The sequence below is a fragment of the Cynoglossus semilaevis genome, chromosome 7, assembly GCF_000523025.1.
Source record: "Cynoglossus semilaevis isolate Cse_v1.0 chromosome 7, Cse_v1.0, whole genome shotgun sequence".
Lineage (NCBI taxonomy): Eukaryota > Metazoa > Chordata > Actinopteri > Pleuronectiformes > Cynoglossidae > Cynoglossus > Cynoglossus semilaevis.
In genome coordinates, this window is record NC_024313.1 from 5,977,601 (window position 1) to 5,999,489 (window position 21,889).

General features: G+C 39.7%; 4 protein-coding genes across 6 annotated transcripts; 1 reads left to right on the forward strand and 3 right to left on the reverse strand.

The window, feature by feature from the left end:
* Nucleotides 1-6: 6 nt before the first annotated feature.
* Nucleotides 7-3,620, forward strand: LOC112487247 (zona pellucida sperm-binding protein 2-like). The gene is made up of 13 exons (XM_025057015.1): nt 7-48; nt 456-609; nt 684-892; nt 1,009-1,123; nt 1,201-1,400; nt 1,498-1,612; nt 1,689-1,858; nt 2,007-2,101; nt 2,378-2,508; nt 2,596-2,785; nt 2,882-3,023; nt 3,228-3,324; nt 3,501-3,620. The coding sequence occupies exons 2-13, from the start codon at nt 504-506 to the stop codon at nt 3,590-3,592; spliced, it is 1,662 nt and encodes a 553-aa protein (XP_024912783.1). The 5' UTR covers nt 7-48; nt 456-503; the 3' UTR covers nt 3,593-3,620.
* A 2,039-nt stretch (nt 3,621-5,659) lies between these two features.
* LOC103380918 (uncharacterized) lies at nt 5,660-11,509 on the reverse strand. 2 transcript variants are annotated; one of them, XM_025056996.1, is made up of 21 exons: nt 11,349-11,509; nt 11,185-11,264; nt 11,005-11,100; nt 10,789-10,913; nt 9,734-9,877; nt 9,556-9,645; nt 9,299-9,463; nt 9,132-9,228; nt 8,518-8,735; nt 8,287-8,440; nt 8,000-8,208; nt 7,793-7,910; nt 7,511-7,710; nt 7,211-7,325; nt 6,959-7,128; nt 6,775-6,881; nt 6,567-6,697; nt 6,268-6,457; nt 6,049-6,190; nt 5,847-5,964; nt 5,660-5,762 (listed from the first exon to the last, which is right to left on the reverse strand). In XM_025056996.1, exons 1-21 carry the CDS (start codon nt 11,366-11,368, stop codon nt 5,680-5,682), a joined length of 2,772 nt encoding a protein of 923 aa, XP_024912764.1. In that variant the 5' UTR covers nt 11,369-11,509; the 3' UTR covers nt 5,660-5,679. The 2 variants fall into 2 exon arrangements, with proteins under 2 accessions (XP_024912764.1, XP_024912763.1); XM_025056995.1 differs by having other exon boundaries at nt 8,000-8,440.
* A 484-nt stretch (nt 11,510-11,993) lies between these two features.
* Nucleotides 11,994-13,272, reverse strand: ttc32 (tetratricopeptide repeat domain 32). Its single transcript, XM_008313055.3, has 3 exons — nt 13,124-13,272; nt 12,778-12,944; nt 11,994-12,547 (listed from the first exon to the last, which is right to left on the reverse strand). Exons 1-3 carry the CDS (start codon nt 13,231-13,233, stop codon nt 12,420-12,422), a joined length of 405 nt encoding a protein of 134 aa, XP_008311277.1. The 5' UTR covers nt 13,234-13,272; the 3' UTR covers nt 11,994-12,419.
* Nucleotides 13,273-15,110: 1,838 nt separating this feature from the next.
* Nucleotides 15,111-21,829, reverse strand: matn3a (matrilin 3a). Of its 2 annotated transcripts, XM_008313054.3 has the most exons (7): nt 21,122-21,829; nt 19,697-20,200; nt 18,296-18,871; nt 16,658-16,783; nt 15,847-15,945; nt 15,607-15,676; nt 15,111-15,494 (listed from the first exon to the last, which is right to left on the reverse strand). In XM_008313054.3, the coding sequence occupies exons 1-6, from the start codon at nt 21,309-21,311 to the stop codon at nt 15,621-15,623; spliced, it is 1,551 nt and encodes a 516-aa protein (XP_008311276.1). In that variant the 5' UTR covers nt 21,312-21,829; the 3' UTR covers nt 15,111-15,494; nt 15,607-15,620. The 2 variants fall into 2 exon arrangements, 1 of the variants encoding a protein (XP_008311276.1); XR_003050129.1 differs by having other exon boundaries at nt 15,607-15,945.
* Nucleotides 21,830-21,889: the final 60 nt, after the last annotated feature.

The following is a 21,889-nucleotide window of genomic DNA, read 5'->3' on the forward strand; positions in this document are numbered from 1 at the left end:
TACGTCATTTTAAAGATTCCTGTTGGGGCCGTCGGTGGCTTCTTTAAGGTCTGTCATGTGTATAATGTATTGCTTTTTTTAATTTAATCCATATTCATAAAGAATATAGAATTTTACATTATCTCATTCATAAAAGTTAATTAGTAATTTATGGATGGCTTAAGGTTTTTTTTTTTTTTTTTTTTTTTTTTTTTTTTTTTTTAAATTCTATCTAACAGATTTTGGCTCTTAATTAGCCAAATCCTTTACCTTACATGGATTGGAAACTTTCTGTGCTACTTGAATGTTTAGACAAAATTGATTCCTTATCAATAGACAACTTATAGGGCTAATATTTAGCTATCTGAGCTAAAATGATCAGTTGTTGTTTTTGTATTTTTCCTTGACTATTTTGTTTGATTCTTAGTAACAAATGTAGCTTTGTGATAAAGTAATTATGTATTTTTGTTTGGCAGAGTTACCTTCACAATGACCAGTACTCCACTAGCTACATCATTGAGCCCATGCTGGAGTTGCTCTGGACTGAAGATGTCACAGAGGACACCAGATACAAAGTCCTCTTTCCCATCGCCACACCATTAAAGGATCAACCTCCACAAGTTATTGACAGTGAGCCTCCCACTCCACTTGTCTCTGTACTTCAAATACTACACACTGCTGCTTCATCTCTAATCTCTTCACAGACACCGTCCCAGAAGAACGTGTCTTTAAGGTTCTGCTCGGGTATTTTCTCTCTGATGTGGCTTTGGAGAGCATCACATTTGGCGACGAGGTTTTGTCCATTCAGGACTGCAGGACAAGAGGCTTTAACGTCCTGGAGCACATTTCACTCAACAGCTCCAAGGTCTTTACGCTGGAAGTGCCGTTCACAGACCGTGTGGTTCAACAAATGGTAAGACTTGACATCAAGAGGGTCTGCAGAGCTTGGAGACTTCGAATACAAACATTATGGGGTTTTTTTTTCCCCCCACAGAAGGTTTTTTTTTGTTTTGTTTTTTTTCCCCACAGAAAGGGACAGTGTCCACTGTATACACCCTTGCCCTGACGTTTGGTCTGCTGGTGCTGCCAGACTACACACCATTTTCCTACTCTGCTTATCTGGAAGCTAAAACAGAAGACATAGGTCTGTGCCTTATATAATCTGTAATTTAGTTTTCTTTTTTCCCCCCCTTTACATGATATTTACTCTTATCCTTTTAGTTCCCCCATCTGTCTCTGGAGGCTGTGACTCTGCAAACTTCTTCATCTTCGTTAAATACGGCAGCCCTGGTTTCAGCTTTCACACCATAGTGGGAAAACGAGCACTGACTCGGAGTCTGTCTCAAGATTACAGCTTCATGGAGAACAGCACACACCTGAGTCTGGTGGTTCCATCTACGGCCCCAGACGTTGCCATTGAGGTTAGATCAGAGTCCAATGGTGGTAATATTCACACGTTTTAAATATGTTCCCACATTTTATTTATTTTTATTTTATTTTTTAAAAAATTTTGTCCAGGCTGTGAAGTCATCATCCATCAAGGCCAGACTGGATGTGAGCCTGAGAAAACCTGGCTCTTACGCAGTAGTTGAAGAATTCACCCTGGCCTGCAATTTCCCATCAGCACTGACTGGTTTGTCACCAATTACTGTATATCAAGCTTCAGCATTGAAGGCAACACAGTGACTGTAGTTTGCTGTTCTTCTCAGAGTGCTTCCCCAATGGTACCATGACTGCACTGGCTGTGAAACTGGAGTCTGTTCCCAATCTGAACCCCAGCCAGCTCACTCTCAGAGACCCCAGCTGTGGCCCCAACTACAGTGATGACCGCTACGCTTTCTTTGTCTTTACTGGGAACTCCTGTGGTACAACTAGACGGGTACTTGTTTGTGTATCCATAATCAAACTATGATTAATGTGATAATCTTGTGACAGTGTAAAAGGTCAGGATCAAAACCAGGTCTTTAGAAGCTGCTACTTCCGTTCAGATGATAAAACCACATGTAGATATGTTGACATTTTTCTAGTTTTTCCAAAACGTGATGCTGTACGAGAATGAAATCTCACTGCCAGATGAACTTGAAGTGGCAACGCAATCAAAAACGGAGGCGCCAGACTACGTGTAAGTAGCTGTAATAATGGGTTAAAGTTCAGATCTTAAAGCATTCAAAATTATTTTATTAAATCTTTTTGGTGTCTACCCAAAACTTAAATCTACTTTATACTTTTAAAAGCTGCTGTGCACAGGTTTTTAAATAAAAAAATATTTGTTACTTTGTTCCACGATGCTCAGCTTTTCTACCTTTTATACATTTAAGATGTCATTCCTTAAGTCTTTTTTTTTTTTTTTTTTTTTTTTTTTTTTACATTTAACTCCACACGTTGTCCCTTTGTACAGAATAAAGATTTCTTGCTACTATGACACCAACACAACCCACGCCGTAGCCTTCAACACCAGACCTCGCAGGAGTGAACCATATGCTGAAAATGCAAATGGAGGACTGCAAGTTGCCATGAGGATTGCCTCAGGTAAACAAAACCTTTTTTTTTTCATACATCTATATACTCGCTTTCCAAAATGTTTTATACATTTTTGTCCCATGTCTCGTCACTTAGACGACTCCTACAGCACGTTCTACAGACCAGAAGACTACCCTCTTGCTAAGTACCTGAGCCAGCCGATGTATTTTGAGGTTGAACTGATGAGGTCCCTAAATTCCCAAGTTTCACTGGAACTGGAGAACTGCTGGGCAACCCAGAACGAGGACAGGACATCCACACCACGATGGAACCTGATCATTAATGGGTAAAAAGGAACTGGTCACATTCACCTGTCAAAGTGTTGGATCTGTCTGGTGCTTAAATAGAAATGTTTTAAACATTACATCTTTTTACATTCTAGCTGTGCAAATCCAGTGGACAGCAGCCAGGTGGTCTTCCATCCTGTTTGGGTCGATGACAGGGTTCAACATCCTTCTCTCGTCAAACGCTTCGAGGTCCAGATGTTTGCTTTTGCTGAAAATAAAGATCATTTAAATAATCGGGTAAGAATGTGACCTAATTGAAACAACTTTAAATCAAGCCCATACACTTCATTCGAGCAATGTTAGCAAAAATAGCTTCTTGAATGATCAAACTTTGTGCCCCAAGTTTTCCTTCATGGTGTCACTGTGAATCTTACCGTCTGCCTGTTGTTTTGCCTGAACTCATGTAAAAACCCTCATTTTGAACCTCTCCCTAAAATACAGATCTATGTTCACTGTGACGTGGTGATCTGTGATGCCAGAAATCCACTGGGAGGAGTTTGTGCTGGACAGTGTTCACAACAGGCACAGGGAACAAAAGGTAAGACTCTCAAAATATTGTATTATCTGACATTAAAACAGGCACAGGGAACAAAAGGTAAGACACTCAAAATATTGTATTATTGTATTGGTTGTTTTTTTAAAGTATATTTTGGTATGCTTTAAATGTCGGTGTTCAGGAAAAGACAACATTTTGCTTTATTACCTTTTCGGCAGGTCAAAGACGAGCTGTTCCAGACGGACAGGTTTCTGCAAAAGAACCCAGAATGATTGTTTCATTAGGACCTCTGATGACTGCTACAACCTAAAAATACTAATAAAGTATTTTTAAAGTTATGTGACTTTCTTGGTTTTGTTTGATCCACACAGGGCTTTTAACATGCATTCACTGCTTGATTTTTCTCAGGTCACACATATTCACAGCTTAGTGCTTCAAAACTCCACTGAAACTAATTATAAAACACTCATTCCTAAAAAATATATTCACTGAAGAAAAGAAAATAAACATCCCACTTAAATATAATTTGACTTGCTGCTTTTTGTTCCCCTAATGCAGTGGTTCCCAGAGTTTGAATCAGTGGTCAGTTCACTGGTCCAGAGGAACACATAGTATAGTAGTGTCAAGTTCAGGTCTGTGGGCCCAAATCTGGCCTCTGGTGTATTGTATATTGTAGCACATACATCTTTGGTTGTTCATTTGTTGACCTGTAAAAACAGATTTGTTTTTTTAAAAAAAGGCTGGAAATAGAGACAAACAAATACCACTTATTTGACTTATTAATTTCATATTTGTTTATATTAGGCTTTGGTCATTCAAGATTTAATGTGTACGCTAAAACTTAAGTTTGTTTCCACATGAAAAAAAAATTCAACATATCTGTAGAAAAGGGAAACGATGCACATTTCCAGTCAATTTTGTAATAAATATTTAGTTTGGCCTGTGACTTCTCCCACCTTTTTACTTCTGGCCCACTGTGAATTTGACAACCCTGACATAGTACATACAAGTAGATGCTACACTGGTCTAGAGCAGGGGTCTGTGGACTGGTGCCAGCCTGATCAACTTAGTATGCCTTTCAGACTAATACTAACAGAACAAAGTCTAAAAGCTGTTTTGTTTTTGAAGGATTTTGAGATTTTTCTGATCCTTAATTTGTTAACGATCCTTTAGATATCAGTGCAGCAATAATTGTCCCAGCCAACCAGTCCCTTGTACAAAAAAAGGTTGTGGGCCACTGGTCTAGAGTATCCAGATAACCTAAATCCATTCACAGTGTATTTGGACTGTATTTGGAAAACCAAGACTATGTCCAGAAAACACACACACACACAGTAGAACACAGTTACTGCACAGACTCAACCTGTGATATCTATGGGTTTTAAGTTCCAGGTTTAAGTTGCCAACTGTGAGTTGAGACTTAATCAGAATTATCTGTACAAAGGAAACCCACTGTTATTTACTCGACCAAGCATAATTACAGCCAATTAGAGGAGAAAAAAAACAGGTTTAGGAAACTTCACTTCTGCTGGAGAGAGACCCTTCACACCAGCCTGAAGTTTAACTTGGAGATAAGCATTTAGATAATTAAAATTAGAGCACACGTTTTGTCCACATTTGGAGTAAGGAGTAGGATTATACCAAATAAAAGTCCAAATAGTTCAAATGTATTGAAAAAAAAACCCTTACAGGTTAATACAACATTACTCAATTTAAAGTACCCATTTGTGGTTAAGTTTGAACAGTGGGTAAACATTCACCAAGGTTAAAGGCTGAGGTAAATAAATGTGTTTTGAGGTCAGCCTGGACACATCTTTGATGCTGTGCCTTAGGTTTGTTTTTGTTCTCTGAATTTCTAAAGTGACCAAAACAGGGAACAATTAGGTTTGTTTAAACTACTGTTATGCACAATTTCAACACAAGTTGGATACACTGACCCGAGTTCAAAATAACAAGTCCAGCTGAGAACTAAACTGAAGTCACAGGTAGGAGATAAATGCATCTGTCAGCCATCTGTTCTAGAGAACTCACGTTACAGTGATTCCTAAATAGTGTATCATGGGAATGTGGTTTTCACTGATGCCTAAAAACTATTTACTGAGAATAAATAAAGTCAGAGAAACAGTAATAGGAAGTACAAGTTATTCCTCCACTAAGTGGCAGCAGATGGTGCCATTCTACCTTTGGAAAATGTTGCCATTATTGAAGAGCCAGGTTTCACACCCACTAAATAGAAACTACATTACATAAACTTGAAACAATGTGGTGTACTGTGTGACTTTTCAATGTAAAATGTGTCCTGCACAAAAACAAAGGTGGAAACCACAATTTGGAGTTGCACACCGACATGTTTCAATTCACAAGATAAGAAACTGGATTGAATTAAGAAACATTTATTCAGAGTTCTGACCCAGAGTTTAATAGATGGATCGGTCCACTGGAGAGCCATCTGTGAGATGTTGAGTCTGTGCTTCTTTGTTCTGAAAAAAAATAAAAATAAAAAAATAAGTACAATATTCAGTTTGTTTTGATTTAAAAAACAAAAAACCCCCAAAAACGAATACCTCTTTTTATGCCTGGATATCTGAAGTTATTCAAGTCTGGGGTTGAACACTGCCCTCTACAGGCACCGTCTGCATTGCTGCTTGTGTCACAAATCAGTGCATCGCAGTGGACATGGATCTGTGGGACATTTCAAAAAATATATATAAACATTTGTATATGAATGAACCAAATGGCTGAAACAAATTTCATGACATAACAAACCTCATCTTTCAGAACTTCGTCATCTCTAGTGAAGGTGAACATTTTTATAGAGAAGCGTTTGAAGTGGGACGGCACAGGAACTCTGCTGTCACCAATAACAGGATGGAAGACCGTCATGTAGCTGTCATCTTGGTTACCACATCTGATGAAAAGCAGAGAAAGGTATGTCAGACAATATTTAAACTTTTTTTTTTTTAACAATGTGTTTGACACCCTTACCCATCAATGATTAAGTCCCAGCTTGGCAGCGATGCCCTGTCTTCATCAAGAGTTGCCCAGCAGTTGTCCAAGATGAGCTCCAGGCTGGGATCAGTAGAGTGCATGAGCTCCACCTCAAAATACAGAGGTTGTCTCAGGTACTTCACCACTGGATAATCCTCTGGGCGATAGAAGAGGTCGTAGAAGGAATCTGGAGGAAAATATTAAGCCCACAATAAAATTTAGTTTCAAGTCAGCATTTCCCATAAAATTACTACAATAAATGTGACCAGATAAAAATGGCCTTGAGATATCTGTACCTTCTGCCAGTCTCATCTGCACCATCAGCTGTCCTAGTCCAATCTCAGCTGCTGGCTCCTTGTTAATGGGCTCGGACATAAATGCAAAAGTCTGAGTGTCGTTGACAACATAGTAACAGGAAACAGTTTGCCTGCGGAAATGGTTTTTAAAACAATAAGTTGGACAAAGTGTAAGTCTGAAGGTTGCAGTATCAAGGGGAGAAAGTACCTGTAGTCAGGATCAACAGGTGATGTGTAGGCTGTTCCTTTGTTGTTTTTATAGTTGTTGTAGTACAGGCCAATCTCATTTTCATATAGCATGTAGTGGTCAAAAAACTGAAAAGAAAAAGTCACCTCAGACCTTTTAGTCCCTTTAAAGTTCAGATCAATCAATCTAAGGTTGTCCAACTCACCATTCTAGTGGTTCCACAGGAGTTCACACTAAATGTGAAATGAGCAAAGCGATCGTCACTGATGTCTGGTTTGCAGGTCTGGTCCTTTAGAGTCAGCATGCTAGGAATGAGATTCAGCAGAGATTCCACCTTCACAGCCACTGCAGTCATTGTCCCATTAGCGTAGCATTCTAAAGAGGCAAAAGAAACACTCAAATTCAGATGTTTATTTACCAATGAGATGTGAAAAGATCAGAGTGGTCATCATCTTACCGGTTGTGGTGAAAGGAAAATTGCAGGCCAGGTAAAGATCACCAAGAACCCATTCATTGTTTTGATCCCACAGCACAACGTCAAGTCTGGCTCTGAGCGAATCAGAGGTGATGACCTGCAAAACACAGGGTGGAGTTTAAAAACACCAATTTAGACCATTAACATAGCCAACTATTGATGGAAGATGGGGAGAAGAGGATTAAAAAGCCTAGTCAAAGTTCTAGAGCTCTTAGGCTCTAAAGGCACTAAATTACCAGCCTTTCACATCCAAACTGTGGCCCCCACCCCACCCAGACCTACCTCAAATGCTGCATTCTTTGCCATGAATGGTACAACAAAGCTGAAGTGTGTGCGGTTATCCTTCAGATCAAAGTCCTCACTCAGGTCAGAGGTCAGCTCCTGGTAGCCAACCAGTGTCTGGAAGTTACGGCCTTGACTCCCATATTCCACGAGGATGTGAAAATTGCTCTGGTCACAGAAGCCAGAGAGGGTGGGCAACACTGGAACAGAAAAGTTAAACATTGATATTGAACTTTAGAATTTATCCTTCATCTGATGCCATCACCATCACAAACATCTCACCAACATCCTGCAGAAACGCCTCCAAATCTACAGCATAGGGAAATGGAATTTCTTCTGGTTGGATGAGAAATCCAAAAACCAGAGGCAGGAAGTAGACCGTGACGAGCTTTTCAGGATTCTGAAAAAAAGAGTCATCACATTTTAACTGTGAAACTTTCAAATCGTTTGCTTCAAGTTGTTTTCAGCCCAAATGTAATTATGTCATACATGTTTCAGGACGACATCGTCATCAAATGGCACTTGCAAAGTGAAGCTCTTCGTTCCATTGGAAAACGTGTGCTCCTGGACAGTAAAACCTCTAGCATTGCATTCCTCCACTGTGAGTACACCAGTGGAGAAGGTGATGTTCTTCAGCTCCACATCATGAAGAAATGTGCCCACATGGACAACGAAAAGTCTGTCCTCTGGGACTGTATCTGGACAGAGCAGAGTACCAAAATTACACACTTCCAATCTTCCAATTCCCATTACATCCCAGTAGGAGGAGCCCTTACATTCAACAGAGAATGGAGTTCTGGGCATCAGAGGAGTGGTGACAGGGAACAGAACCTTGTATTTTGTATCGTCCTGGGTGTCAGACCTCCACAGTACCTCCAGCATGGGCTCCACACTGTAGGTGACGTGGTACTGGTAATCTGGGGCATGGCTCTGAAATAATTCACGAGGTTTTAATGAAATATGAAAAAGACAAGAGTCTTGCTCAGTGGACCTGTGCACTCCTTTACCTTGTAGTAACCGTCAGGCGAACCCACCGGGAGCTCGATGGCAATGTGAAAATCTGTTTGAGATAGTGTGTAACCACGTGCGGCCATCTGGGACGCATCCAACCGCTGCCCATTGATGCCCATGTGCATTTCCAGGATGCTAACACTACCGTCCACCAGGGTTGTCACACGACTGGGTACGTACCAGGAGATTACATCCTCGGTGAAGAGAACGCCACCTGTGCATTTTTTAAAAAGCTTGGTGTACATTTTCTAACAGACATCTGTTCAACTGGTCTTTAAGGCATCATAAAAACACACCAGCTCTGGGCTCAAACCATTCTAACTGAAATGGAAGCTCAAAACCACATGGAGTACAGAAAATAAATAAAATAAAAATTGACCCCATCTGCTACTTCAGGATATACAATTCATGAGTTTACCAACATTGTTTTATACAAAACAGTTGTCTGTTCAAAGAGTCCTGAACATCTTTCTACATTCAGATGAACTGGTTAGAATTGTAAGTTTGCATAAAAGAATTCAAGGACTTACTCTGCCATTTGGACAGTGGCAATAGAGCAAAACTGATGATATGGCAGCTGACCTTACAATCAATGAGTTTTGAGCCTCACCTATGGGACAAGCAGCAGCCATGTTCACCACACTTAGACCATGAGAGGTCTTGTAGTAAGCAGTGACCTTCAAAACCTCCATAGGAACTCCAGCAACCTAAAGTGTAGCTCATATTAGTGGTGCAGTTCACTATAGATGTATACAGTGAAGGAGAGTGGACACTTACATCCTCAGAATAAGTCTCTGCCGTGTTGTAAGGGCTTCTGACAACCACACGGTTGGAAGTGGTCATAGCAGAGTAACCAGCCTGCGTAGCCTCCCTCAGTACCATTGTTACTGGCTCTGGAGTAAAGAAGGTCATCTTCCAAATTCCATGTTCTTCACCTGAGGACTGCAAATTAAAAGAAACCACCACCATTTGATGATAGGTTAAATAATTCTGACTTAAAAAAAAAAGTACATTAACCTTTGAGTAGTACATACACCAGGAACTGTGTTGATCTTAGAGTCATCTTTAACCACTTGAGTTTGTCCCTTAGCTTCACCATCTGGTGCAGACATGCGAGTCGACACCTAGGACCCAAAAAACATTTTTTAAGACATTTCATTTCTTGAGTCACAAGGATTCCCACTAGACCTGGATTGGATGTTGTTGACCTACTTCCATGTAGTTCCTGTCACAGAGAACCTCTCTGGAGGCCCATCGGGAGTAGCTGCACGTCTTGGTCACGTCATGGCTGGTTATATCTGAAGGACTCTGGTTGATCATCTTCAGCCTCAGGTTGACTGTAAAAGTGGTATCCTCCTGTAATGAATGCTGAGTCAGTTGAACTAGAGGTTTTGGTTGTTTTTTTTTTTAATCCAGATTTCATTAAATTTAAAGAGAAACCATAAAGCTGTAAGGAGACTTACACTGGACAAATTTCAAATGCAAATATAGCCAATTTGTTTGTATTTCAAGGCAATCCAAATAGTTTATTTAAACTAACTTTTCCAACAATTGTCAGTTTGTTTTTACACTTAATTATTTGCTAGTTTGTGCCTTCTGAAATGCTAACAAAGTCAAAGACTATACCAATAGAAAAATCCAAATAATTTTGTAATACTTGTGTATTAATGACTTGTTAGGGTCGAATTGAGTAAAAACAAATATAAAATAATACATGTATAAAAGACTAATAAGAATTGAGAACGTAAGAAACTTAAAAACGTGGACAACAAAAAGACCGCTAACAGTATGGATGCTTCTAGAAAAAAAATAGCTAAGAGATGCTAAAACACGAAGTACCTCATTTGTGACACCGTTGCTAAAGACTAAGATTACCAGGAAGTTTCTCATTTTTATCCTACGCTTTGTCAACAGTAGATAATTAATTTATACCCTAAAAAAAATCACGTAAACTTACCATTTCCTTGCAATATTACAACCACTTTCGTGTCTTCCCGACATTTTCTCAAGTTTACGACTTCCCTCGTTACTTTCCGACTTTACTATTGTAAATTTGAGTAGAGTGGAAAAAGTACGTGAAATGTAGCACATTTCTAACCTCTCTCGTAACGCTGTTTTTTTCCTAATAAACTCAAAACTCTTCTCAACGTTACGTTTTTAAAAAAAAATTAAATTATGAGTTTTAATCCACAAATCCAAACTCTTCTCAACGTTACGTTTTTAAATTAAATTATTAGTTTTAATCCACAAATCTTGACTCAACATACATGGTTGTTTACATAGCAGCCCATCAGAGAGGTGTAGATCCTGGTGTTTCCCCACGGGTCAGACTCCATGCTGTATCCACACTGGGCCGCCAGACTCGGGGTTATCGCAACGTGCTGGGTGCCATCTACAGGTGCAAGGCAGACATGACAGGGGTTAGAAGCGGTCTAATGAGTGATAAAACCGCTGCATGCTTGCCTTCAGGCGATTATACTCACTGATAGCGTCCACCTCAAGCTGGTTCCCCACTGCTAGAGCCTTGTCTAAGGACAGTCTCATTAGATTGCCGGCACAGTCGGACTTTAAACCACTGCCTGTTGGGAAAGGTTTAGTCAGACTCTTACTATATACTTACTAGTAAAATTAACCAGTTTATTTACTTGGGAAGTAAGTCTTACTTGTCTGGGAATTCAGCTTTAAATTTGGCCTTGCTCCAACTAAGACCATCACTGCTGCCAGAATAAGGCTCCATTGCAAGCTAAACACAGATTAAAACATTTAAACAGTGGAAAATGTATCAACAATCAATCACTATAAACAAATATATCATGGATAAACTTACATATCCTTGAGTTTTGCCATGCTAATCTGCACAGTGCCAAAGAACTCCAAGGAATCAAACCACTAGTCACAGCTTGGCACTGATTCCCCGCAGTAGTTACAGTATCTACAAAACCAAGTGTGAGAGGAAGTGGCTGACTGACTTACCCAGAGCTGCCACCAGCTGTTTTATACATCACCTGATCACTGTGCACAGGTGAGGTTCATCTGTGATTCAGCATCTGCTGCGCACAAGGTCCCACGTGCCTGCTGGAAAATGCACAAGAAATACACATGTATACATTTATATGCAAGCAAACTTGTGAATTATTTAATGAAATTATTAAATATAGTCTCAAAATATTCTAAATATATAAAGTTACTAGTAGAGTAAAAATCAGGTTGTTTTCACTGTTAACCTAAACAGCAAAACATTCTAGTCGTATGCTCTTTTTCCTTCCGATATACGGTATTCAAAACTTTGTTGAAAAAAAAACCCCAAACATTCAGCGACCTCAAGTAGTTTGGTTGCGACACAGCAGAGGGCGCACTATACAACATTTCACAGCAGATGGCACAAAATACCGCATACAATATTTAACAAATAACAATTATTGACAGCCCTGATTTGACAGATGGACAATGGCTGCAGAGGACACAAAATATGCACACTTTTTCAAACATTTTATTAAAAATCTTAAAGCTCTGTTAAATCATAAAACACATAATTATACCACATTTGACTACATGACAACATGTTTGTGAAATATTCTGCTTGCATTTGTTTGTGCAGATCACTTCACATTGAATTTGGACAGCTATAGTAATTTAACACATTTACATCAAATGAAGCATCCCTTAAATTTTACCTTCATTTAAAATAAAAAATATATATGTAAAACAAAAAACAGATTAACAGTCAGTGTTGGGGAGAATATTTCCATGAAGAATACTCTGATCTTAGTTGGTTGAATATGTATTAATAAATATGTTATTTCATTAGAAATATTAATTTATGATTATGATAAAAATATGTTTGTTTGTTCTTAAAATGATGTCCTGAAAATATGTCCTGTGCGGTTCCAAAGGATTGTCAGTATCCCCGGTTTATCTTCTGCTGCTGGTCCAGGAGGGTCTGCTGGAGGCTCACTTTGGCCTCTTCAAACTCAGGATTAAGCTTTAAAACCTGCTCAAAGTCAGTCTTGGCTTTGTCGAAAAAACCTGCAAGATAGTGAAACAAATAAGCAAATATACAAAAGATTCTAGTATTTGAAATTGAAGGTACTAGCTAGAAAGCAATTGTTGTATGTCAGTCACAACAGAGCGGCAAAAGAGTGTTTGGTGTAAACACACTCTGGCGAAAGACTTTTATTGTGAAATAGCGGAAGTCTAATGATTCGTTACAACTTAAACAATACTCGCTCACATTTGGAATAAATGCAGTTACTTACCCAGTCTGTAGTGGATGACTCCTCTGTTGTAGAGAGGTATCTCAAACTCACTTTTAGCTTGTATAGCAGACGTATAATCATCTACTGCTTCGTAGAAATCCACCCGAAAGTATTTTATCTGTCCGCGGTTGTTATAAGCTGTGGCCAAATCTGCAGCTTGACACTGTCTGAGACATATGACACACAGCTTAAACCTTAGTAAATCGAATGTAAAATAAATACCTAAATTAAAAATAACAATAAAAAAACAGTAACCTCCAACAAGTGGACAAAAACAATGACATTTAATCTGACAGGTAACAGAATGTTTTGTAACATCCCGCAACTGTCATCGTGTGTCATGTACCTGAACTGTAAACATGAAGTGATAAATCGAGTGTATAGCTTCTCCGCTTCAATGAAATTCTTCATTTTAAACGCAGAGTTTGCATGTTCCAATAAAGCCTCTTCCATCATGAGTTGCTTTAAGGACGTGTTCGTGTCATTTCCTGTTTATCTTTTGTACCGGAAATTACGTCTCACCAAACGTCAACCATTCATAGACGAGAAACGTCAAACGGTAACGGTAAATAAAGTACTGAATATGAATTATTATTATATTTACTTATACATTCATTGTAATAAAAGTAATTATTACAATTTTTAAAAATGTTTGATTCTCAAATCATGACCAACCCAAGCATCTGCTAAAGCACTTGAAGGACACTTGAGGTTTGCCCTGTCTGGACACTTATGTCTGTAAATATACACAACAAAGAGCCAAAACCCGTAAACAAACTGGTGAGACATTTTCTCACCATCTCAAAGGTGAAGAAGTCAGCAATGCTGGAGAAAAGTGACACTTGAAGAAAGCAGAGGTCACTTAGCAAATGTGTGATTTTCCTTTTTACAACCCATTTATGTCAAAACAGATCAAACACCAGACCAGTTTGACCCAGAGAAGGAAGATGTAGCCCACACAGAAAATGTAGGTCAACTACTGACCATTAAATCACAGGAACCATGTTATAAGAGTTTTCTGGAATTCAAACCGATTTGGAATAAGACTTGCTTTCAAACATCTGATGTTAGTTTTAAAAATGAGTGAACCTTTACATTCACAAATTGAACTAAAGTGGAAATGTTTAAACTTTATCAACAGGCCATGACAGACTGTTTGTGCAGTTTATGTAACACACGTGATGTGTGTTACATACTTCTGGCACTAAATATTTTCCTTAGCTGAAACTATCAAAGTCCACTTTAACAAAACCAGGACGGATGTGTGTCACTTTACTTACTTCTCCTCTGACAAGCTCACTAACCTGAGATGTGGACAAATTAGAAATAGAAATTAGTTTTATTTTTGTAGTAAAAAATGTCAAAAAATATTTAGCCCCAGTCTTATTACATTTGTAAAAATCTGTTTTGTTCTTTAAGCAAAGCGATGCCAGAGGCAAGGTTTTACAAGTGTTGTTATTGATGCAAAATATAAACTTTGTGCCTCAGTATGTATCTTTCACACTTGTCAAAGGTCTGTGAGGCTCATCCATCTTCTTTAGGTGAAAGAGAGCTCACATCTGTGTGTGTGTGTGTGTGTAGTAACCATGAAAGCACGCGAAATGGCAAACAAACATGAAAGAGCTGTGCGGTGAAAGGATGGAGGGAGAGGATCCAAACCAGACTGGAGGTAAATGTGGGTGTGTTGACTCTGTGCCTCACACAGATGTCGCAGACAGAGAAGCTCTGTTGTCTGGAGAGAAAAAAAACATGATATCCTCTCGTCCTCTGTCTCCGCTGTTGGTTCGTGCCTGCAGTAAGTTGGGGCAAATTCTAGATGGGATTTGACATGAATTTATCTGAGTCCAGCTCAGTAATCTACAGCATGTACAGATGATATAGGTGCAAACAAGGTGAATGGTGTGAGTGACTGTGGTGAGGAGGTGTGGGTGGATTATGACACCATGTTAATACGTTTCCACACTGACACAGAAGCGCGAATGTGTTACAGATTCTCACGGTGATGTGAGGATGATTCATGCAATACTTCATTCATCTGTACAGTCATTTTCTGAAAATCTCTAACAGTATCTTCAGCTAAAACATTGCAATCAGCAAAGTCGTTACACAAAATGATATAAAGAAAAGTCAAAAGTCTTTGACTCAAGTCTTTACTCAAAATGTTTTATTACATGTACAGGTCTTATATTACATGAAATATATATGATATATAATGACTATAATATATTACACAACAACAAACACGTTTATAGTATGGTGGGATTAAAGTAGAAAATCATTTTTTTACTTCTGACTTTTATTCAGATTGTAAAAATTGAAGTCAGAAAAGAAAATCATTTTTTTACTTCTGACTTTCATTCAGATTGTAAAAATTGAAGTCAGATATCAGAAGTCAGAATTATAACTAAACATGAGATTTTCTATTTAAATCATCTATGTACAATATGAACAGAAACAATTATAAAAACAAATAATAACTCAGCATTACAGCATGTTCGATGGTAAAAAATGAAATTAAAAATAAACTGCTTTGAGCACAGATTTCAATTATCATTCATTGACGGTGCTCCTGCAGTCAGAAACAAGAGGAATTCTGGTTCTGGAGTCACAGTCTCACTCAGTGTGTGGGTTCAAATCCTCGCAGCAGCTCCAGGAAGCAGATGTCTGCCGTGCAGTTGTCCGTGGCTCCTGCTTACGACAGGAAACAATTCTGCTCCCTGCACAAAGACAATAAACCAGAGGTCAAACACTGGAACGCGGCGGCAGTTATTTTTTTAAACTTTGTGTAACGTAAATCCACATAGAGAAGAAAGAAAAAACACTGCTCACCATTGAGTCCAGATCTAAACACTGCCCAACACGTTCTCAAGACGCTCTATTCTGCCAGACACGTCAGCTAGTGACCGTCAGTCAAGGAAACTCATTCACAAACACATGCACAGAGACCAGGGAAGGATGGATGTGAGGTGAGGAGACAGAGGTCACGTTAGTCTTATGAAAACACACACAGACACAGTGTCAAACTGTGAAAAGGGGAACGTACTCCATCTGAAACAACAGAGAGGATATGCTTGGCTGTCAGCTGCTGAATGGCCGCCTGCGCCTGCTTCTGGAAGGCCAGTCTGGCCTCACATTTACAGGGATCCATCACCACCTCCGCCTTCACCTCTTCACCAGGGGGAAGCAAATTTCACATCAGCATAGCAGACGAAAGTAACAAAGATCACACATACATTACAACTCAGTCTCGTTTCTGCAGCAGAAGCTGCTGTTCAGGGGCTGATGCCACACCGGAGATTTCACAGAATCAAATCCACTACTATTTTATATTTGATTTCAAACACAGAAATCCGCCCCTAGCTACTGTAGGCAGCAGTACCTGCTGAAGTGAAGATTATTTCTGAAGATATTGCTGCATGTCAACACAACTTTCCCTTAATATTGAGACTAAATACTCTGCACACCTTCCAGAATAACATGTGCTAAAAATAAAAAATATCTTTAGCTGAGGGACAAACACTACAACCTGATCAACCTCAAAGCAAATCAGCAAATCAATGAAAAGCAGAGGAAAGACAGTGATGCCTTGACCATCTTAGGAAAAGGGATGTCAGCTTCACAAAGCTAATTCCGTTAAGTATTTGTATTGCTGAAAAACATGAGTGGCCAAATATAGGTTAAAGACAAACCGAATCGTGTCATCAAGAGAAGTAGTAGAAATATTTTGGGTCTAAATTTAGCATTGACACAGCCTGGATGATGTTTACATCAGACTGATCCAGGTGTTTACTGACACCCTCCAGGTAAGATATTCTCTTACTGAACTTTATTAAAACTTTTATGAGACAAAGATTTAGGAATTTCTATGGGACGCTCTTACGTTTCAGGGAGCATGTTTTCTGGTCTGTGTTCAGGATGTAACCATTCCGGCACTTGCAGTAAAAGGAGGCGTTGCTGTTGATACAAATATGTTCGCAGTCATGTCCCACGGCACAGGGGTCCAGACCTAGAATCAGTTGAAATTGAGGTACGGTGCTGTCAGGGCGGCAGCGTGGGAACAGGTTTCTCTGCCGACATACAGCAGGTTACGTGTGTCTGTCTAACAGGCCGATTAAACACAACTGATTATGTTAAAGTCTGATGTTTGCACGTGGACGTGGTTGTTAATCTGGTCACTACATCTCAGCCGACGCCTTTTCCTTCACTGTGGTGGACAGAACAGGTAAAATCACAGAACCCTGGAGTGCAGTGGTTACACACAGACAGTGGCATTACACATGGTCACATGGTTTATAAGTGACAAACCTTAGCCATCGGCATGGGAAAAAAAATCAAGGTCACTTGTCATTTGTACAAAAATAAAATAAAATTTAAAGATTAATTCATTAATTTTCCCATTTGCATGCACAAGTTTTATTATACTATATCAGGGTTGGAAACTAACACAGGCAACAATTTGTGTCATGTTTTGAATTTTGTATTTTCTGCAGCAAGATTATATTTATTTTCTTTAACTTTTAGCTCATTTTCAAGCTAGTTGGCTAAGTATTAGCTATCTGGCTAACCTATTTGGCCAAATTATATTCTGTATCAAACCAAAACCTTTTTTTTTTGTTTATATTTTACTATTATTTACACCCTGCAGATGTTGTATACATTGTGGCTGAAACTTGAAGCTAAGCCAAAGGAGTTTTGACTAGTTTTAACACCCTGCAGATGTTGTATACATTGTGAAATCTTGAAGCTAAGCCAAAGGAGTTTTTTTAATTGCTTTCATCAAAAACAAAATGCTGGTTAATGTTATAAAATTCAATGATCATTTTGCCCTGAGCCTTAGCTAATGTTTCACCCTCATATATAGTATAAAGTGCTGTGTACTGTGTAGGATTATACTGTTGTCAGCCAACATCTGCATATTAAGACATGTTTCAATAATCTATTAAAGGGGCAGTAGGCAGGATTTCTGTCTCTGTTGATGATTTTTGTTTATCATAAAAAACTTCCTAAGCTGCAAGAAAAAAGAAAACATTAAAAATTGTTATTTAAAAAATAAGATGAATGTTTTAGCTAGTTTTTCCTGCAAATTGGACAAATTCTTTTCCTGTAATCTTGCCTACTGCAGCTTTAATCCGGGTGATTTTAATCCCCAGGTGACTACAACACGGTTCTACATCAGTCAACAAAACTCCAACAACTTTATTCAAAGCAGTCCGTAGTGATGCTTTGTTACAACCCCCCCAAAAAAACAGTCATATTTGAATGACGTTAAAAGTTTAGGGCTTCTTAACCCCAAGACTTTCCATTGGTTTATCTCTGCAGCTACTAACAGGTTCTAGTGTCAACATCTGCAGCCCATGTGGGGGTTGAGATTATCTCCTTAGGTCAAAGTTCAGCAGTAACGCTGCCAATGAGCGAGAAAGAGAAACATCAAACCCCCTGAAGACTGTAGGTGCCTCTTACAGGAACTAGAACCAGGGTTAATGATGGAAAAAGGTCTTAAGGCCCGTCTCTGTCCTACCGCACAGGGTCTCCCTGAACTTGGAGGTAAGCTTCTCAATGACGCCATATGTCTCCACGTAGAAGACGTGGTCCTCCAGTGGGACGCTGGCCATCAGCTCCAGGGACCGTATGTCTGCACGGTCCACTCCAACCGCGTAGATCTCGATGCCAGAAGCTCGGGCGGCAGCAGACACTTCCTCCACCTGGTCTTGTGGTCTCCCGTCCGTCACGATGATGGCCACCTTGGAGATGCTTCTGGAGCGAGGACGGGCTCCCGACTGTTCTGTGAAGGCCTCGTTCATCGCGGTCTTGATGGCGAGGCCGGTCATGGTTCCAGCAGCCAAAGGCTCGATGCGGGAGACGGCTTTCTTCATGTCGGGCTTGTTGAAGTGATCTTTGAGCAAGAACTCGATCTTGACGGTGCTGGCGTAGTTGACCACCGCCACCCTGGTGGCGTCTGAGCCCACGTCTAAAGTATCGACCATGTCGGCCAGGAAGATCTTGACTTTCTCAAACTCACCGGGACGCACGCTGCGGGAGCTGTCTATGATGAAGACCAGGTCCAGAGGTCGGCTCCTGCACTGAGAGTCTGTCTCTGGTGACCAACGACACCATGGCAGGATTAGGTCCAGTTCATTGTCACACACAGTGATATTTGAGGTTGAAGCTTTTCAACTGTCACGATGCACAACATCACAAAGAACAACAGATCAATATTGTGCATCAGTGAAGCTGTGAAACAACAGAGAGTTGAAATGAAATAGTATGTCTGCAGATATACTATCAGTCATTTCAGTGTCCAATGAAGACGTTTCATTGACTTAACATTTCATTTCTTTCATGTCATTTCCCTTGAAAGAAGACGTTCACACACAAACGTGACATCACACACCTAAAGACAAAGAAAGGATTAAGACACACAAAGAGCTCAGAACCAGTGGTTCCCAAATGGTGGGTTGTGACCTAAATGACAGGACGGGCCCAGAATGTTGTTGTTTGACATTATTGCAATAGTTTTCAAAGTAACATTTGGAGACCTTTAAATGACATGTGGAAAGTTGTTATTTCAAAGAGCCACTGGCCTTTACTGTTACACTTTACACTTTAACATTAATTTTATGAATTAAACCAAAGGAAGAAGCAGGGAAATATGGGGGAGGGGGGTTAAACCAAAGGAAGAAGCGGGGAAATATGTGTGTGTGGGGGGGGGTTACAGCTTACAGTAAAAACTATGTTTGAAAAGTGAAAATCCCTTTATTTATTGCTTAATTTAATTTAATTCAAATTTTTAATGACCTATGTGGTTAATGTATCACAAACTAGTAGGTGTAGTTTTGATCAGTACTACAGTATCTCAGTACTACAGTATTAAGGTGCATGGGTTTGTGTTGGGAGGCAAACCTGACTGGAAATGTTCTACCTGGACTGACGGTGGTGATGAGGCCACTTTGGGTACTGACCGGTAGCGTCACAGCAGCTGTGGTCTCCACTGGCGCCCCCGTGGTCACCACCACCATCGGAGTGATGGTTGTTGGTGGTGCCACTGTAGTTGCTGGCAGAGTTGGCAGCACTGTTGCCTCTGGTAGAGCGGGCGGGGCAGTAGAACGTGGCACCACAGGTGTCGTGGGTGGTGTCGGTACGGTTGGACACGGACCTTTTGTTTTGGAAGGAAACGGTCCTTTGACCCACTGGTGTGGATGGTTAGCTACAGGTGGAGATAAACCTTTGTACATGTGATGGTGCATTTGTGGAGCCACCGGGCCCTTGAACCTGTGCTGATATGGTGGCATACGGACTGAGGGTCTGTGGTATGTCACTGGAGGAGAGAGAGGATGAACAGGATGATACACTACCGGTGGAGGGATCCTTGGTGGCTGGAAGTGGTAGTGATACCCTCCTCTATACGTGTAATCACCTCTGTGAACTACAGGGTCACCAGAAAATAAAAGCGATGGACAACATTAGTAATTTAGAAGACTTACAACCAGAGAGCTGTGTAAGTTGACACTGACAACAAAAGAAAGTTGTTGTGAAATGACAACAAACTCTCCGTTCCCTCCAGAGTCAGAAATTAACAGTTATTTATGATTCATTTCAACAGAACAGTTAGTTTTGTCTCTGTCAAATGTGTTTCCCAGGAAATTTTGAAATATCCAACGTTGTAAACTGGACTGTCAAACAATTACATTTTTTTTAAACCTGATTAATCACAGAGTAGCTGGAAATTAATCACAATGAATCATGGTTAACCAAAGTTGAATTGAAGCTGAAAGTGTTTCAGTAAAATGAACATTTTTCTGGCATTTTGACTTTTGAGTCTTTTTTAACACAACCACCAACAGCTGTTCATTGTTAACACTACCTTAAGGCTGCACATTAGTCTGTAATCCTGCAAAACATTAGATTTTGCAGCAGTTTTAAAAGTCCCATTGTGAGACATTCAAGGGTGATTTCTCCATTTTGACCATTTCTCTAAGTGCTGGTAATTTGTGACTCTGGTGGTATGTTATGAACACAGACATACAAAGTATGAGTGTTCATTCAGCCTCCTGAATTGTTTCACTTGTACTGTACAGTACAAATAAGAAAACAGTTACAAATTAGACAACATGCAAATAATTCTTGAAAAAAAAAAGTATACGCTTGTTACTGCACCCAACTCTGTTATATCAAGCTGCTTGAAGATATCCAGGTTGATATACAGTATGTTGACATTGCAGTATACAGTATATGTATTTACATATATACTGTATATAACGTAGTCTCTTCAATTGAACAATTAAAATGAATTTTCTAGTAAAGGGTGTATAATAAATAAAGTAGTAAAGTCTAATTGAAGACTTACTTGCAGGATTGAGGGTCCTGATCGGAGCTCGACCATTATTCCTGCTCTGAGCCAGACTCTGTGCGGTGATGAGCTCCGGGTTTACGGCACTGAGGTGGTATGTGGCCAGCACATCATTCAGCATCAGCAGCATCAGCAGCAGCAGCATCAGCGGGGCGCAGAAACAGAGACAGCTGGGTGTAGACGACATCCTTCCTGCTTCTCTTTTCCTCTGTGTATCCGTCTGTCTGTTCGGGACACTCCGCTGCTCCGTATATGAGGAGTCCTCCGACTTCACACGTCAAATATCGGTGTCCAATCCAAACGTGGGTCACGACCTACAGGCTGTAAATAAGAGGACGAAACGGTCATACCTGTCACACAAACACGCAACGTATTCATTCGGTTGGCAGAGTTCATTATTACATATATATATATATAATTATCCAAAACAGGGTAATTTTGGATACATTTCAACCGTTAGCATTACGTGTGCATAGTGAAAAGTTGGCAAAGAACAAGCTGCAGATCTGGCACCGCAATATTTACCAATGAAACGCAACCAATTAAAACAGATCAGCAAAACGTCACGAGTTGTTATTAAAAATATAAAACTCAATTTAGGAAGATTATAGAGAAATTAGAAAAACCAAGAAATATATTTGCAAATATTAATCAGAAATAGCTTGCAATCAAGCTCAACAAAAAACAATATATGACGTTTTTTTCATATGCAAATCAATAAAGACGTTGAAGGTAAACAAAATCGCAGACAAAAATGCAAAAGTT